This window comes from Primulina tabacum, chromosome 16 (genome assembly GCF_025594145.1).
Source record: "Primulina tabacum isolate GXHZ01 chromosome 16, ASM2559414v2, whole genome shotgun sequence".
Classification (NCBI taxonomy): domain Eukaryota; kingdom Viridiplantae; phylum Streptophyta; class Magnoliopsida; order Lamiales; family Gesneriaceae; genus Primulina; species Primulina tabacum.
In genome coordinates this window covers 36,426,405-36,440,641 of record NC_134565.1, presented here as the reverse complement: position 1 = coordinate 36,440,641, position 14,237 = coordinate 36,426,405, and the positions used below count along the sequence as shown (strand labels likewise).

The window sequence follows — 14,237 nt, the reverse complement described above, 5'->3', positions numbered from 1 at the left end:
GGTACTGCATAGCTCCTACTGTTTGGCGATATTGTGTAGCATCGGTTGGCTTGGAACCATCATTAAGTTGCAGAATCTGAGATGAGGACATCGGTGTAGAGCACTCCTTAGCACCAGTCATGTTGGTTTTAGCCAGGAGATCCCGAATATACTTATGTTGGGTAAGAAGCAGACCAGATTTGATTGGGAGAACTTCAATACCAAGAAAATAATGGAGGTCCCCAAGATCCTTGATTGAGAATCGAGCAGCCAGAGCCTTTATAAAGTGGTCCAAGCAAGTGGAATTGTTTCCTGTGACTATTAGATCATCTACATAGACTAGGAAATATATTGTAGCAACATGTGTATGATAAATAAACAATGATGTGTCACTGTGTGAATTGGCAAAACCATAAGAGTTCAAGAAACCTTTGAGCTCAGTATACCAGGCACTGGGGCGCTTGTTTGAGGCCGTAAATTGCTTTTCGGAGTTTGCAGACAGAATCAGGTTGAGATTGATCAATGAAACCTGGTGGTTGCTGCATAAACACTTCTTCAGATAAGGTGCCATGGAGAAAGGCATTGTTGACGTCCAACTGACGAAGAGGCCAGCCATTGGATAAAGCAAGGGCGAGAATGAGACGAATGGTTGTCAGTTTCACGACGGGGCTGAATGTGTCATGAAAGTCAATACCAGGCCTTTGATGGAAGCCCTTGGCAACAAGGCGAGCTTTGTACTTGGAGATAGAGCCATCGTGATTTCGTTTAATGCGATAAACCCATTTACAACCAACAACGTTTTGAGAGGCTCTATGAGGAACTAGTTCCCATGTTCCATTTCGAAGAAGGGCCGAAATTTCATCAGACATGGCCTGCCTCCATTCAAAATGTTTGATAGCTTGGGAAACACAAGATGGTTCAAATGAGTCAGGAAGAGGATTGGTGGTATTGGTTTGGTAAAGACGTTTTGGCTTGAAAATGTTATTTTTTGAGCGTGTGATTATGGTGTAGGGAGGGGGATTTGAAGTGGAAGGGGGCTTAGGAGATTATATTTTTGATTGCTCGTTACAGAGAGGAGCGGAAGGAACAATACACATGGTGGAGTCCGGAGAACTTGATAAATTATTGGCATCATTGTTTTGTGGCAAAGTTGGTGATGTAGAGGTGCAAGGGGGACTATTGTAAGGTAAGTGAGGGGCGGATACAGAGTTACCTGAACTTACAGAAGTTAACGGCGCTGAATCCGATGAGTGTTGTGACAGAAATTGAAGAGGAGCCATGACAATACGACCATCTTGGGGCTGTTGTTCAGCAACATGTGACAATGGGCAAGGATAAGTGGTCAACGATTCAAGCCATTTGCTGATGGACATCGGAGAAGATATATTAGAGTAGGGAAATTCAGTTTCAAAGAATCGAACATGACGAGATGTGTAAATTTTATGTGTTTTTAAATCTTGACATAAATAAGCACTTTGATTAAGGGAGTAACCAAGAAAGGCACACGGAGATTATTTGGGTTCTAGTTTGTTATTACTGTAAGGTTTAAGCCAAGGAAAACATAAACATCTAAAGACACGAAGTTTGGTGTAGTTTGGTTTGCGATGAAATAATTTTTCATAAGGAGAAGAAAAATTTAAAATCGGAGTTGGAAGACGATTAATTAGATAAACAGCAGTTTGAAAGGCATAAGACCAATATTTGTTAGAAAATTTAGCTTGATGTAGGAGAGTTAATCCAGTTTCAACAATATGTCGGTGACGTCTCTCAGAAGTGCCATTGTGTTGAGTTGTGTGCGGCGGGGTCTTGAGATGCTGGATTCCAACGGAGGAAAAAAAAATTTTGAGAGCGGTATATTCACCACCACCATCTGAGTAAACTGAAATAATGGATCGATTAAAAAATTTTCTACCACAGCTTTGTATTGGCGAAAAATGGTATAGACATCAGATTTTAAGCGTAAAGGATAGAGCCAAACATATTTAGTGAAATGATCGACAAAAATCACATAATAATTGAACCCATCGACAGATTGAACGGGAGAGGGACCCCAGACATCAGTTTAAATTAAATCCAGAGGGCCACGACTTTCCAGACTTGAATCACCAAATGGAAGTCGTTGACTTTTGTTACATAAACAGGACTGACACAAAGGAGTTGGATTCAAGGAGGAGGATAGCGACACCAAACCAAATTGAACTAGTTTGCTAATTATTTTAAATGAGGGATGACCAAGGCGCCCATGCCAAACTGCTGGAGATGCTTTAACGACAGTACCAGTGGACAGTGCCATGGGAGAGATTTTATTTTCAAAATCTGCAGACGGCCACTCATACAGATCATGCCGATTCTTTCCGTGGAGTAGAGGAGTCCCTGTACGTAAATCCTTGACAACAAAATATGAAGGAAAAAATTCAATTGATGTGTGATTAGACTGACAGAATTTAGAGACAAAAATCAAGTTTTGTTTGATAGAGGGAACACAGAGAACATGTGATAAATTAAATGAGGGAGAAAGAGAGACATCACCAATGTGAGTTATTGGCAAACCTGATCCATCACCAATGTGAATGTCATCGGGACCTTCGTATGGTTGGTGGAGAGATAAGTTGGACATATTTGGAGTGACATGGTGTGATGCACCAGAATCTAAGATCCAAGGATTTTGTGCTGCGGTAAGGGGTGGAAGTGCAATGTGGTTGGCAGTCGGTCGACGCGGACGAAGGTGTGGAAAAAGTTTAAAGCATTTGGTGGCTATATGACCAGGTTTATCACAGTATTGGCAAATGACTTCAGAAGACGATGAAGTTGTGTGAAATGGTTTGGAGAATCTGTTTTGAGGACGAGGGGTTGGAAGAAGACCAGGCGCAGAGGAAGAAGGGTGAGACTTCTATTGTTATAGGTTTGTTTGACCAAATTTGCAGTAGGTGGGGTTAGTTCGACATTGTGTTTGTCTTGATGAAGGAGGAAGGTTTCATGGTCAATGATTTTATCAAACAATTCTTCGAAAGGAACTACAGAATCACGAGTCCTCATAGCTGTAATTAGCTCTTTGTAAGCAGGGCCTAATCCACGAGTTGCATAGACGAGGAGGTCGGCGTCACTAGGAGGGTCACCAAGAGTGGTGAGCTCATCGGCAATTTGTTTGATGGACACAAGGAAATCAGCAACAGAAAGATCACCACGACTAATTGTGCTGATTTTATCTTTGAGATGAATTATATGAGTTGTAGATCTCTTGGCATAAAGACGAGAGAGTCGAGTCCATGCTTCATGACTCGATGTTGCGGAAGAGACCAAAGGGATGATAGATTCACTCAAGGAGGCGAGAATAGCATGAAGGATTAATTGATCTCGACGACGCCATGGAAGGTAGTTTGGGTTTGGAACGATTTTTCCATCGTGAGTTACGTTTTCAACTGGGCATGGTAGACTACCATCAAGGTAGCCAAGAAGATCCAGCCCAAAGAATAGAGCGTTGAACTGAGCACGCCATGAAAAATAATTGACTTTGGTGAGTTTAAGAGGTAGTTGTGCTGCCGCATTAATGGTAATAAGGTTTGGAGTAGTGTTTGGAGACATATTGACAACAACTGAAGAAGATCCAGAGGCCATTTGGAGGAGAGAGAAAAAATGAAGCTCGTAGGAGGAGGACTCTGATACCATAAAAGGTATGCAGCAGAAAATATTCCTTTGTATATTTGAAATAGTTTACACGGTGAAATATTTATATGACTATTTCTGTAACAAATGGTCCTACATACATGGAAGATGATAAACGCTATCTTATCATTTGTTGTAACAATTTGAGAGATAATCTAGAGAGGATTCTGAGGATGATTCGGTTAAGATTTCTCTAACACATGTCACATATATGGTTATGTACTTTAATTTTCTAACAATACATTCAAAAATGTTATATTTTGATTCTAAATTAATGGGTTGATTCACATTTTCGATCCATCGGTTGTTAACCATTGGACATTCATTAAAAAATATTATTTTTTATGCTAAGAGTATTACTTTTTATTGTGAATATCGATAGAGTTGACCAGTCTCACAGATAGAGATTCGTTAGACCGTCTCACAAAAGACCTACTCTTTTTTATTTGCAGTAGAAGATGATGGGATACTATATAATTTGTAAGGTTTAAAATGCACAAATTCTACGGGGCCTATAGCTTCAGTATAACAACAAGCATGTGATCTTAGCCGACATCATATTAAGATCAAAATGGTGGGTTAACTGCACCAACCATCTTTGTGAAAATTCTAAAAAAGCATAAATTAAACTCCCTAAAAAAATATTCATAGGCTAATACATAATTCATTATTTAAAATCAAGTGGATCATCAAATGCAGAGTATGAGATTTCAATCGTAAGACTACATCCTTGGTCTTAACAAAATGTGTGCATTTTCGAGGAATTCCCCGTAACAAAGCCACTCAGTTTTTTTTTTATTTTCAGTAAAGAAATCTTAAAAAAATTGACAACTTTGATTTGAATGCTCAAATTTCTGTAATCTTATTGGAAACATAATTAAATGGCAGTTATATGTTGCTATCATCTCATGTTTTAACAAGATCCGTGAATTTAACCGTTGACTCAATTCATTGATTTTACCAAGTTTTTTTGACTGAGCCATATATATGAATTTAAAAAATTGGATTGGACATTTATTTATTTATTTATATTTATTCATGGTATTTTTTTCTGGAAATTATTATTCTTCAAGTCGTTTTCCTGTATCGTATACGTATACATAGAAGAGTTGCAATTGTTCTATTCTTGAAACATTCGAATCGATGTCGGATAAACGTGAGAGATAGTGAGTTTGGTTTGTACATAGAGTGATACGAGTTCTTAAAAAAAACTGGCTGGAAAATAAAGAAAGCTGTGAGCGAATATTGGATTCCAATGGCATACTGATTGTACAGTTAGTTATTCAAAGAAAGATTGTCAAGACAGAACAATTTTTTCTATTAATTAGCTAGACTTATCATAAATTGACAATGTATTAATGTTAAATAATATTATTAATGTTAAACAATATTAGTTTGGGAAGAGGGGGAAGTGTGCCATTTTATCTTCATACAATGCACCAAATAATATTTTTCGCATGCCTAAGGGAATCCTTTCTGAATTCTAATATAGAATAGAATAGAATATAATAGAATAAATAAAGTCATTGGTTTAAAAATGGGATATTGGATCTCTTCTCTTTGGGTTTCTGTACTTGGACGGTTGGACTGTTTTCAAAGCTGACACCCTGCAGGCTGCAACTTCTAATTATTATTTTGTAAATCCGACTACTTCAGATTTTCTATATTTGATTGTTAAAAACAACTGTTAGGATGATTAATTTTTACCATCGATCTTGAATTGGTTCAGAAGAAGAAGATGAATGGTTGGTTGTTTAAATTAGTACTTGGTGTTTAGGGGCCGTGAAATAGAAATCGTCACTTTTTTTAATTATTATCTATTTGTTATAGTTTATTTAATTTCTTAGACAATCCACTGTGAATTGAAATATATAGCCCCATTGATTATTACAAATTAAAGTACAGTTATGAATCATCTTCGAACACATCGAACTACGTACAACATGAAATCAGAACAAATCCAAAAGAAACGTCACACCTTAATACCATTTCCCCTCCTAAGTCTAAACTCCCTCAAATACTAACCCTCGTGTTCTTACGTTGACCGGAGACATCCTCCGCCCCATTCATCACCGAGTTGTGCACAGATTTCTCAAACTTCTCGCCATCTCCCCACAGCACATACGCTTCCTCTCCATGCACCTGTTCATCCTCGCCGTCTAGCTCTTCTTTGGACATCCCTAATGGCACCGCAAGCCTTATCAACAGACAAAGCAAACTGGTAACCAAAACATTTACTCCCATGACAAACACAACTCCAAGAACCTGAACCCCCATCTGCCAGAATCCTGCGCCAACTCTGCCGCTACTGAACCCGTATGCTAGGCCAGTGTACCTTTCCCTAGTCGGGGACATGTAGAAAAGCCTGCTCAGCTTCGGGTTGGCGAAAAATCTGGTGAGCAAGACGCCTAGCGTCCCTGCAACAACGTGCCTGTGGTATACGGTCATCGTGTTGTTTGCTCGCTTTAGGAGCCATATCTTCTTGTGGAGAACCATCATGGTGAACAAGGGATGAAACCGGAGGGGATGGCCATTATAATGGCGGCCCAGCCTTGCACGACTCCAGCGGCTGGGGTGATGTAGAGTAGGTCGGTGATCATGCCCTGTGTGGCACCGATGACGGAGATTCTCTCGAAGAAAAGTATGTCGATCGAGTTGGAGCCGAGTATAAGCAGGCTTATAACTCGTGAACGCCTGTTCCAACAGAACATGCTGATCCAATGCATCATCGATCTTCCCAAGAAAAGGCAAAAACGAGTTTCCAAATGATAACTGATCATACCCCCAGCCAACCCAGCAAACCAGGAGTACTGCTGCAAAGGCGTAAAGCGCCATGAAAGCTGAGTTTGCGGCCCATTTCTTCTTGACGATGCTGCCGTATGATATCCTGAGCCCCGGAATGCTTTGCAAACCCACCATTGTGGCCTCTGTCTGTTTGGTGGATATTACTCTGGATATGTTGGATGTCTTGATTCACGAACAAAAGCAACTTGAATCTCGAACCAACCGTAGCAACAATAAGATCAAGTCGAGGCAAGGAGGATCCTTTCTCCACAAGACAAAATTGTCCGTATCAAAATGCTATACGTTGCATGCAATCGTCCCCAAGATACAACGACTTCAAGTCAAAACTTTGCAGGCACTACAAAGTCCTGATAGCAGCGAACAATATATATGCAAGAGCTTTCAAATGGCAAACTGAAAATATGCAGCAAGATGGTATGATAATCAGCAGAAAATTACAAGAACAAGTGTAGTGATTCTTCCAGCAATTTTCGAAAATGATGGGAGGAATTATTTATAGATGATCACCGGATGTGTTGAAGAGTTACGTCTTTCCAGATCGGATGCATTGAAGGGCCACAATTCTAGCCAAAAAACACATTGTTTGGTGCAAAAGAAGCCAAGAACAGATGCTTCGAAGCCAAGGGACGCGCATGCTTTTCTGAAACAGCGCAGCGCGCGCAGCCGCGCGACAACACGCGCGGCCGCAAGGTACTGTCCCAGCGCACCACAGTAGGGCGCGCGCGAGAAGCCGCGCGGCCGCGCGCCCTGTTCTGGCCGATGCTCGAATTCCAGCGCAGGCGCGTACCTCTGCCCAAGCACATCAATTTGCGACTGAAAAATTTATTCTCCAAATAAATTTGATCCAAAAAAATTAATACTTGTCAAAGACCGCACCGCACCGCCCCGAGACGAGACGAGCACGCGTGTGTTTCACCGAGACGCAGCCTATTAGTGTCTTTCCCCTTCTAAAAACTTCTGGTACTCCTTCGGGCCCAAACCCCTATTCAAACTTGGAGTTTACAAGGGAGACATCATTTGGCTATTTTCTCAATGTGGGACAACTCCCACTCCCTTTTCTATTCAACAACTCTTCATTATTCATTTATCCAACACTGTCATCTGCCACGCATAATGCATTGTCTCCTTTGTTATCCATTCAGGATTCGCGTCATGAGGCTGGAGATTTGATGGTAGCCAGGAGTATTTTGGACCCATCTTTCCACGCCAGAAACTCAGGAAGTTTTTGAAAAACTACCCCTAACGAAAGAAATGTATGCAAGCTATAAAAAGCATGACACAGACATTATATTTTTTGTGCTCTTGTTGCATGCCCTGGAGATGGGATCGTAGACAGATTGAGTTAATTTGCTGAAAACCCTTTTGTTTTTTAAGGTTCGAGACAATAAGAACGTCGTGGATCGAGGGTAAATGAGTGAATCCAGGTACAAGATTCACAGGAAAACAGATTTGCAATTATTTAAGTGGACGGAGAACGCAAATATGAAATAGAAACAAGATGAATTCATGAAGCAGTGAAAATTGAAATCTTGAGGATATAGGACATGTTTGTCTAATTTCTTGGGCAGCATTCCAACGAATTAATGGAAGCCATTTTTTTTTTCTTTTCTTGTATGTGTGGTCTGTAAATCTAACGTTGATTCGTTAGTCGCTTATATAGTAATATTTACGTTAGAATCGAATGATAAATACATTGAATATACAACATGTCTTTATAGAGTTAATGTCTCATCATCATTAAATCAGTTTCCCTCTTTCATTTATTAAAAATCGATATCACATGTTAATGATTTAATAACTAAAATTTCACAACATTATAAGAAGTTAAATACTTCATATGTAATATAAAAAAAACTCGACTTGGGATGTCTATATCTAATAATCTATATTCATTCTTCCATACGAATACATGATCTTTTTTGTTTGGCCCACATGTGAGGAACATTGAATACAATTTGAGATAATGACTTAATATTAGCATCTAATTAACCGATAAGTACTGACATAATTAATTGATTTGGATGATTTTCAGCCGTTCTTTCATTTTTTTAAAAGGGAATTCCAAGATTATTCTAAAATGAAGGTTTAATTGAATGGATAAGGAGAAAGTGTTTCATATATACGAGTATATTTTTTGTGAGACGGTCTCACGAATCTTTATATGTGAGACGGGTCAACCCTACCGATATTCACAATAAAAAGTAATACTCTTAACATAAAAGTAATATTTTTTCATGGATGACCCAAATAAGAGATCTGTCTTACAAAATATGACCTGTTAAACCGTCCTCACATAAGTTTTTGTATATATATATATGTGTGTGTGTGTGAAAATCTAATAGAAATTATATGGTATATTCTTGAAAAATATGAACATTCTCTAGTATTCTTGCAACAGGGAATCCCATTAATTATGACTTTGGAATTATGGATTTCCCTTTTACCAAGTTAAAAGTAAAATGGCTTCTCCAAAAATCTTATGAAATATGTCTAAAGAAAAAATTTATGAAATGAATCGAATAATTAATCACACAAATATTGATACGAGCTAATATGAGGAAAAAAAAAGGCAATTTTATCGGTTATCAATTTAAACGGTCAATAGTTAAAGCCCACATAGACGACTACTCTGTTCAAGCTACAAATATGGCTTATTTTCTTGTTGGGCTGGGCTATTTTGCTGGTTTGGTTCCGTATTTTCGACCCAAATAATGCAATAACGTTCTTGGTTACACTTGGGCTCGGCTTTATCTTCCTCGTCTGCGCTGTTTCGTTGTCTCATTCTTTGAATCTCTCAAACAAAATTCAAGTATAATTCAGAGACATGACTCACATCGCTCTCATCTCGGCATCTCCGCGAAAAAAATCCGAGCCCTCCAATTATTTAATATAATATATTTAATTTTAGTGGCTAAAGAACCGACCAACTGTACGATACTCGAGGCATTCAGTGTGGTTCTTATCGCCCCTCCTCGCTCAACACTCACCCAGAAAACCACCCCCGTCTCTATAGCAGAATTAGGCAGATTTCGATCTTGGGTCTTGCTTATATGCTTCAAATTTAGTGAGACATCCTCAAAGGTCACTTTTTTGCTCGTGGGTTCTTTCAATTTGGTCATTTAATGGCTTCTGCTTTGCTAAACGGAGCTGAAAATCTTCCCTACATTAGAAATTTCTCCCCGCCCTCGAAAGGGTTAGGTTGTAATGGCTCAGATTTTCATGGCAAGAATTCGCTCAAGTTAAATTCAGTTCCTTGTGGGAAGATTTCAATCGGGGTTAGAAAGAACAGGACAACCCTCGTCCCAAAATGCAGTGCCTCCGCCTCGAGGCCTGCGTCACAGCTGAGATTCATACAGCACAAGAAAGAAGCCTTCTGGTTTTACAGGTTTCTCTCAATTGTGTATGACCATGTGATAAACCCTGGGCACTGGACTGAAGACATGAGAGATGAAGCGTTAGAGCCAGCGGATTTGAATAACAGGAATTTGATTGTGGTTGATGTTGGTGGAGGCACGGGGTTTACGACTTTGGGGATAGTGAAGCATGTGGATGCCAAGAATGTGACTATTCTTGATCAGTCTCCCCACCAGCTTGCGAAGGCTAAGCAGAAGGAGGCCTTGAAGGAATGCAGGATAATTGAAGGAGATGCAGAGGATCTCCCGTTTTTGACTGATTCGGTAGATAGATATGTTTCCGCTGGGAGGTATACTAGCTAATTTTTCACGTTTGTCGTTTATGTTTCGTTGATTACAACTTACAAGGATCTTGGAGATATTAAGCTCTATCGGGTTGAGTATTTGAAACTTCAGTTGCTGATGTTGTTGCTTGAAGTTATCCATGTATTATGTCTGAGCACCAAAAGTTATTTTTTTAATCAAGATGTCCACTCCACTGGTATATTTTAATTTGTTCTCTAGTTCCTAGTTTTGCTATTTGTAAAGGTGTATGCGGAAGGCTCTGTGTACATCTTGGATTAACGGTTATGTTGGATCTTGTGAATTGAAGGCTCTGCGTCGTGTCTTTTAATGAAAAATATTCGGTTGATGGAACATGAATTATGAAAAGCTAGGCAAATATTGGTGTAGTTGCATAACTGTTAAAGTGCATATAAACTCTCAAAATATTTTTCTTTTGAAATCGCGTAGAAGTTCTTTGATTTTGTGAATCTTCTCAGTATCGAGTACTGGCCTGACCCACAGCGTGGAATCAAGGAGGCTTACAGAGTTCTTCGACTTGGGGGGAAGGCTTGCTTAATAGGTCCTGTGTATCCTACATTTTGGTTGTCTCGATTCTTTGCAGATGTTTGGATGCTCTTTCCAAAAGAGGAAGAGTACATTGAGTGGTTTGAAAAGGCAGGATTTAAGGATGTTCGACTGAAGAGGATTGGTCCGAAATGGTATCGTGGGGTTCGCAGGCATGGGCTTATCATGGGATGTTCTGTTACAGGCATTAAACCCGCATCTGGGGATTCTCCTTTGAAGGTAATTTTTCATCTTATGTTTCTCCTTTCAAAACTAGAACTCTGCTTCCTATTTTGAAACAACTTTCTCTGTTACTTTCCTGTGTAGAATTTGTTGACAACTAGCCTGAGTTGTTCGTGGATGCTAGAAATCTATGAACCTTGAATTCATGTAGCAAAATTATTAAGTAATAACATCTGGTATCCAAAAAGTCTGAGTTCTGCAGTTGTCCAAACTATGTATCTAGTATGTTTTAGAGTATCAAACAGCCATTGTTCGGGTCAATTAAACTTCGGCTATGGAACAGAAATTATACTATGTGCGAAGCTTGGAGCTTTGCTTGAAATTTAGGTACTATATATGATATATGTAATAATGCCTACTGATTTACTATTTTTGTTTCTTCCTTGTTATTTTTTAAAGAGATTACAATGATTTTCTAGTGTTGAATCTTGAATCACTTCTCCTTTTGCTTTGTGTGTTTATCTGCAGCTTGGTCCTAAAGCAGAGGACGTGTCAAAACCAGTGAATCCATTTGTATTTATTATGCGCTTCATTCTTGGAGCCATGGCAGCAACTTACTACGTGTTGGTTCCGATTTACATGTGGATCAAAGATCAAATTGTCCCGAAAGATCAACCTATATAGGATGTGTTAAGGAAACATGTTGGTGCAGCTTACCCTTCCTCAATCCATCCTGTGGACCTTTCTTGAAGATGATTGGCAAACCCCAATAAACTAGTTTGTTTCAATTCTCAACTTGCAGATAAGTTTATACATTTTCTTCGTGTTTTTGCAGTCAAGAATTGAGCTTGGTAAACTTAGTTTTTTTTCAAACATGGTATATCGTTGTCTCGTACCTGTGGAGTATTCTGCACAAAAAGAATACTGCACAAAAAGACGTTTAAAAAGTTCATCTGAAGCTTCTATTTGCCATCGTTTTGCAGAGTTTTCATGGCTGTCTTTCTTTGTTGGAATGGTTTTCAGTTTCTACACTTGAGCTCGACCTTTTATTGAAACTGATATAGAATCTTGGGCTGGTTGATGCTCACAAATATCACGATATATCTAGCTAAAAGCTCGCTCGAGCTGACGAACCAGTGTTTTGAATCGGATTTGGAATGTTAAGGTTTGATTTTTTAGCCCAAAAGAACCCGCTAGCCAGTTTGAACTTCAGATTGTTTCTTTCTACACGTTGATTCAAATCCCGAGTTGACTAATTGAAGTCAAGACATGATTTTTAAATATTTGCCATAAGATGACCCGGTCTTGTACAAAATCTAGATTCGTCAGAACATAAATGGCTTCTTCCAAAATAACGGAAGAAATGGTCATAACGAGGAAATGTGCTTAAAGTACATAATTGGTGAAGTTTGGATTTTTAAATAATTTTATTATTTATTATAAACATTTTTCGCTGCATGAATCAAATAGCCTAATCGATACATATTACTCAAATTAATATATTAAATAATAATTTTTAAATTTTTAGTTGCGTATATGCATAAATAAATCAAAAATTATGGATGTGCAACACAAATGTTATTTGTTTCTTTGCCACGCTAGACATGATTCTTTGGAGTATCTCGATAATTAAGGTTTTTATTTATCAAAAAGGAAAGAAAATTGAAAAAGAAAAAAAAAAGTATTCTGGGATTCTGAAAATTACACAAAAACACTATTTTGTCTTTATTATTTGACTTCCTTAATTATATATAGGATTGATATGATATAATATATTAAAATGAAATGAAATCTTAATTTCTTGGTGTCATTCATCCCATTCAAGTCTACCCATTGAATATTAGACTAAAAAAATATAAGGAACTTTATAATTCCAGTCTTTAACATTGAAAATAAATTTTCCACCCTATGGTGTTTGACTTTACTCCTATTTCACTCAAGCAAATCGCCGAGCTCTCTTATATAGTAGGGAAATCTGTACCATATTATTAAAACTCGAACGTTTCCGTAAATTCAGAACTTTCCTCTGTTTTTTTTTTTTTTTATATCATACCAGACTTGAGAGTTCTTTTAAAAAAATGGTTGATTCATTGACACAAGTGGAGATTTCTGAGTTCTGGGAAGCCTTCTGCCTCATCGACAAAGATTCTGATGGTCAGTTTAATTCTTGAAAATGTATTTAGGTTACTTTTATTAATATTTATATTCAAATTTTGGTTTAATTGGTTGCTTTTTTTTAAAAAAAGGGCTGATTACTGTGGGAGAATTGGCATCAGCGATTCAACATTTGAATGAACATCCAACGCATGAAGAGATTCAAGAAATGATGAACGAGGTTGCTGCAGATGGAGACGGCACGGCTGTGGGTTTCGACAAGTTCTTGAGCATTATGGCAAGAAAAATGAAGGTGATTATCAAACTCATAATGTAGATATATACAAAATCTTTGCTTCTAATTTCAAATCACGGGCCTTGATTGATATATTTTTTTCATATATATTATACCTTAAGCACCGGAGGGTTTTTTGTTCGTCTTGAAATATGTAATTTAAACAATCTTGAAAACAACATTATCCCAATAATGAATTGAACTGCAATATTATACTGATGTAAACTTGGAATCGACAAAAGTTTATGAAAATTAGCTGACAGTGTTTGTATAAATAATAAATGGACAGGAAAGTGTGGCGGATGAGCTAGAAGAAGCTTTCAAAGTATTTGATAGAGATCAAGATGGATTCATATCTGCCCTTGAGGTGAACATATAATTTTAATTTCTTCACTAATTAATTATATTATTACACTGTTTAATTAAATTCGTTTTGACCTTTTCTTCATAATTTTTTAAATATATGAGCAGTTGAGAAACGTGATGATAAATTTGGGAGAAAGACTTACAGATGAAGAAGCAGAACAGATGATCAGAGAGGCTGATCTTGATGGAGATGGCCTTGTTAGTTATGAAGAATTTGCTAGGATGATGATACCTTAATTATTATTAATGTATTTTTTTTTATTTTCCCCATAGATTTATTGACTTTGTTTAAAATAACATAATTATTTATGTCTAGGTTTTGTAATTTATTTCCATGTATTGGTATTATCAAGTCCAGATTCCTTTGTAAATTAGGATTGTAGATGTAATTGCATCAACCTTGCTAGCTTCAAATGTCGACATAAATTTTGAAAATACAATTTCCAAAGGATGTCTGCTGTTTTTAAAAATAATATTATCATTTAAAGTTTAAATAATATTAGACATGTATTTATTTAATATAAAATAAAAAAATAAATGGAGAATAAGATCCACAAATAGCAAATATTAATATTAATTAAAATAATATAACCATAACAAAAAAATATTTT

The 14,237-nt window shown here is 37.5% G+C and overlaps 2 protein-coding genes and 1 pseudogene across 2 annotated transcripts; 2 read left to right on the top strand and 1 right to left on the bottom strand.

The window, feature by feature from the left end:
• Positions 1-5,570: 5,570 nt before the first annotated feature.
• Positions 5,571-6,561, bottom strand: LOC142528567 (ammonium transporter 2 member 5-like; annotated as a pseudogene).
• A 2,766-nt stretch (positions 6,562-9,327) lies between these two features.
• LOC142530179 (2-methyl-6-phytyl-1,4-hydroquinone methyltransferase, chloroplastic-like) lies at positions 9,328-11,870 on the top strand. Its single transcript, XM_075635979.1, has 3 exons — positions 9,328-10,150; positions 10,622-10,928; positions 11,400-11,870. Exons 1-3 carry the CDS (start codon positions 9,570-9,572, stop codon positions 11,553-11,555), a joined length of 1,044 nt encoding a protein of 347 aa, XP_075492094.1. The 5' UTR covers positions 9,328-9,569; the 3' UTR covers positions 11,556-11,870.
• Positions 11,871-11,899: 29 nt separating this feature from the next.
• Positions 11,900-14,029, top strand: LOC142530180 (calmodulin-like). The gene is made up of 5 exons (XM_075635980.1): positions 11,900-12,036; positions 12,928-13,025; positions 13,118-13,278; positions 13,550-13,627; positions 13,732-14,029. Exons 1-5 carry the CDS (start codon positions 12,029-12,031, stop codon positions 13,861-13,863), a joined length of 477 nt encoding a protein of 158 aa, XP_075492095.1. The 5' UTR covers positions 11,900-12,028; the 3' UTR covers positions 13,864-14,029.
• The last annotated feature ends 208 nt before the right edge of the window (positions 14,030-14,237 follow it).

Coding starts and splice junctions, on each gene's coding strand:
- LOC142530179 (XM_075635979.1), top strand. CDS start 9,570: ATGGCTTCTGCTTTGCTAAACGGAGCTGAAAATCTTCCCTACATTAGA. Junction 10,151..10,621: donor AGATATGTTTCCGCTGGGAG/GTATACTAGCTA, acceptor GAATCTTCTCAG/TATCGAGTACTGGCCTGACC. Junction 10,929..11,399: donor CTGGGGATTCTCCTTTGAAG/GTAATTTTTCAT, acceptor GTTTATCTGCAG/CTTGGTCCTAAAGCAGAGGA.
- LOC142530180 (XM_075635980.1), top strand. Junction 13,026..13,117: donor CATCGACAAAGATTCTGATG/GTCAGTTTAATT, acceptor TTTTAAAAAAAG/GGCTGATTACTGTGGGAGAA. Junction 13,279..13,549: donor TTATGGCAAGAAAAATGAAG/GTGATTATCAAA, acceptor ATAAATGGACAG/GAAAGTGTGGCGGATGAGCT.